The 3,625-nt window shown below is 41.7% G+C and overlaps 1 protein-coding gene across 1 annotated transcript in view; it reads left to right on the plus strand.

Moving 5' to 3' along the window:
- Positions 1-3,625, plus strand: part of LOC102372075 (dedicator of cytokinesis protein 1) — a gene marked incomplete at its 5' end in the record, with an annotated part of 257,236 nt that overhangs the window by 12,919 nt on the left and 240,692 nt on the right. The window contains one exon of the mRNA XM_006030253.3: positions 3,054-3,148. Coding sequence (XP_006030315.1) covers positions 3,054-3,148 — 95 coding nt within the window. The remainder of the gene's footprint in view (positions 1-3,053; positions 3,149-3,625) is intronic.

Here is a 3,625-nt window from a genome sequence, read left to right on the forward strand (position 1 = left end):
TACCCCAAGAGGCACCCTGGTGAACAGAGCATCTCTGATCACTTGCCGCGTCCCCCTACTGAATTTGTAGGTGGCCACAAGATCACCTCTTAGCCTTCTCTTGTGGAGGATGAAGAGGTCCAGGGGCCTCGGTCTCTCCTCATAAGGCTTGTCCTGTAAGCCCCTAACCATATGAGTGGCCCTCCTCTGGACCCTCTTGAGTCTATCAACATTCTTCTTGACGTACGGCGCCCAAAACTGGACACAGTACTCCAATGGTGGTCTGACCAATGCCGCAAAGAGGGGAAGTATCACCTCCTTGGATCTATTTGTCATGCATCTGCTAATGCATGATAAAGTGTGGTTAGCTTTGCTGATGATTTTGTCACACACACAACTCATGTTCATCTTGGAGTCCACTATGACTCCGAGATCTCTTGCGCTTCTGTGCTGCTGAGAGGGTCGCTTCCCAGCCAGTAGGATATTTTTGTGCCCTAGGTGCAGGACTCTGCACTTGTCCTTGTTGTACTGCATCCTATTGTATACTGCCCACTTTTCTAACCTGTCCAGGTCTGCCTACAATCATTCTCTGCCCTCCGGAGTGTGCACTTCACCCCGCAATTTAGTATCATCCGCAAACTTGGACAGCGTGCACTTCACACCCACATCCAAGTCACTGATGAAGATATTGAAGAGTACAGGTCTAAGGAGCAAAACCTGCGGGACCCTAGTACCCACATCATTCCAGGTCAATACCGACCCATCTACTACCACTCTCTGGGTGCAACTGATAAGCCAATTTGCCACCCACTGGAACGTGTAAACATCTTTATCACAGCCTCTTACTTTATTTTTGAGAATGGGATGAGATGCCATATTGAAGGCCTTGCTAAAATCCAAGAAAACGACATCCACCTCTACTCCTATGTCTAAGCATGTTGTGACCTTGTCATAAAACAAAACCAGATTGGTCAGGCATGATCTACCTGTTACAAATCCATTCTGGTTTCTCTGCTACATTATTTTTCCTGCTAGACTCCCACAAATATGATCCTTTATAATGTTTTCAAAGACCTTCCCAAGGATGGAGGTGAAACTGACTGGCCTATAATTACTTGGATCCTCCTTCCTCCCCTTCTTGAAAATAGGGACCACATTGGCCCTTTACCAGTCCTCCGGGGCCTGACCCGAGCATCATGAGCGCTTAAACATCCATTCCAGTAGTTCTGCTATGACACCGGCCAATTCCTTCAGCACCCTCAGTTATGCAGTTCATCTGGGCCTGCTGACTTGAACACATCCAGTCCATGCAAATGACTCTGCACCAAGTCAGCGTCGACAGTTGGTAGGCTGGATGCTCATCTAAAAACCCATTAGGAGACTTATCTTGAACTCTGTTCAGGAACACCGAGGCAAAAAACTCATTGAATAGCTCAGCCTTGTCCCCCACTTTGTGTCACTAATTGCTCCTCCTTGTTCAACAGGGGTTCTATGCTTCCCTGCACCTTCATTTTAATCCTTACATACCTAAAAAAATACTTTTTGTTGTCTTTAATTTGTGTTGCCAGCCTCAGCTCTGTAGTTGCTTTGGCTTTTCTAACTGCCTCCCTGCAAGTTCAGGCCAAGTAGGTATACTCCTCCTTGGTAGCTTCCCCCTGCTTCCACTGCTTATATGGCTGCTTTTTTGCCCTTATACTCCCATGGATTTCCCTGTTAGGTCAAGGAAGTTTTTTGGCTCCTTTCTCCCTTTTCCCTCGTACTGGGATAGTCTCCCTATGTGCCAAAAGGATCACTTCCTTTAGGAATGACCACCCTTCCTGGACTCCCATCTTGCCAATACTCTTCTACTGTGGTGTGTTATTGACTAGGCTCTGAAGTGCACTGAAGTTAGCCTTCCTAAAGTCCAGCACTTCCATCCTACTAGTTATCTTACCCACCCTGCGCCATATGGTGAATTCAGTTGATTGGTGGTCATTGTCCCCAAAGCGACTACAAATCTGCAGCTCCTCTAACGCTCCCCATAATGACATCATAATGTTTACAACATCGTTCCTTATTATATCAACCTTATTGTGTGCTTGATCAACTATTAACTTGCAGGAACAATTTAGGCTCACCTTAGAAAGTTCATGGTGTCCAGAAAGGAACCATTATGATAATCTAGTCCAGGAGTCGGCAACATTTTTGGGCAGAGTGACAAAAACACCTGCAAACTTGACTTGTAAGATGTTGGTATGCCAAGGGCAGATGGTGGGGGAGCTACGAGCGGCCCAATCCCTGTTGTGGCAGTACAGCCCTGGCCCCTTCCTGCCATCTGCCCCGAGGTGTGCATGTGAAGCAAAATATCTGTGTGTGCCATGCTCTGGCACCTGTGGTGGGGGTTACTTACCCCTGATCTAGTCTGACCTATTGTATAACACAGGTCATAAGTTTTCCCTAAATTAATTCCCCAACTAGAGAATATCTTTTGGATGAACATCCAGTCTTGATTTAAATGTTTCCAGTGCTTAAGAATCGAGCTACTGAAACCACTGAACATTTTTCAGTGTAAACTGGATCCTGAGTTGGTTTAGTTAGTAACCTTTTCCCCTCTTTAATCATACAAACAGTTTGTTTAATTAGTGCTCATATTAAAAAGGATAGATGTCTTCACTGCTACATTTATATTTTTCTTTGACTAGTTTGATATGCTGTATGTGTTAAGAAATCCAGTTAATCCAGGATATGCCTTATTAATTAATGAAAACTGAAATCTTTCTAGAAAAGTTATACAGTACTTGATAGAATTATAATTGGTTCCTTTTCACTGAATAACATATTTGGTTGATTACAATACATTACTATTAAGCAAATACATATTCTTGTTATAGGTCTTTTCTAAAATGGCATAATATTATAATTTCCCTTGTATTCATATATAGTACACTTTAACAGTAGTTTATGTTTTTACATTTGAAAAAGCAAGAGATACGTTTTTGAATCTAGTCGTTAATCAAGTGAGTTTTCATCAGCACTTGGTATCATTTTTGATCTAAAAGAGTGGCCTTTTTCAAATGTTTTTCTTCTTATTTTAGGATTTTCTGATGGAAACATTCATCATGTTCAAGAATCTCATTGGGAAGAACGTCTATCCTTTCGACTGGGTTATAATGAACATGATGCAGAATAAGTAAGTACAGAGAAAAAGCGCTGAACCTTACTGAGATGACTATTTCATGTTTGATCTGAAACAACAGTGTTGCTTAGAAACACACAATGCAACAGCCAGATTTTTTTCTTCTGTGATGCAAATAATTATTTGAAAAATTGGCTCTAGAGATTGCAGTAGACCTGTTATTGAAAAAGAGGCAATAAAACATTGCTCATGGAGTCCAGCACAAATTAAGGGAGGGTACAATTTTTTTTAAAAGCATACACAAGGCCAACAGTTTTGGAATAGATAGGTAGGTGGAAGAAATTAAATGATTGAATTATCACTATTATCTATCATTTGATAATAATGATGATAATTCAGAATTTTCACTACTGTTCCTATTGAGGTAGATAGGTTTAGACGCTATGCATCTCAGAAATCAATGTCTGTTGTGTGCTTGTTTGAGATTGTGCCATAACTGGATTTCTGATGATGTTAACAGAATGTAAATAA

Source organism: Alligator sinensis, unplaced genomic scaffold (assembly GCF_000455745.1).
Source record: "Alligator sinensis unplaced genomic scaffold, ASM45574v1 scaffold276_1, whole genome shotgun sequence".
In the NCBI taxonomy this organism is placed as follows: domain Eukaryota; kingdom Metazoa; phylum Chordata; order Crocodylia; family Alligatoridae; genus Alligator; species Alligator sinensis.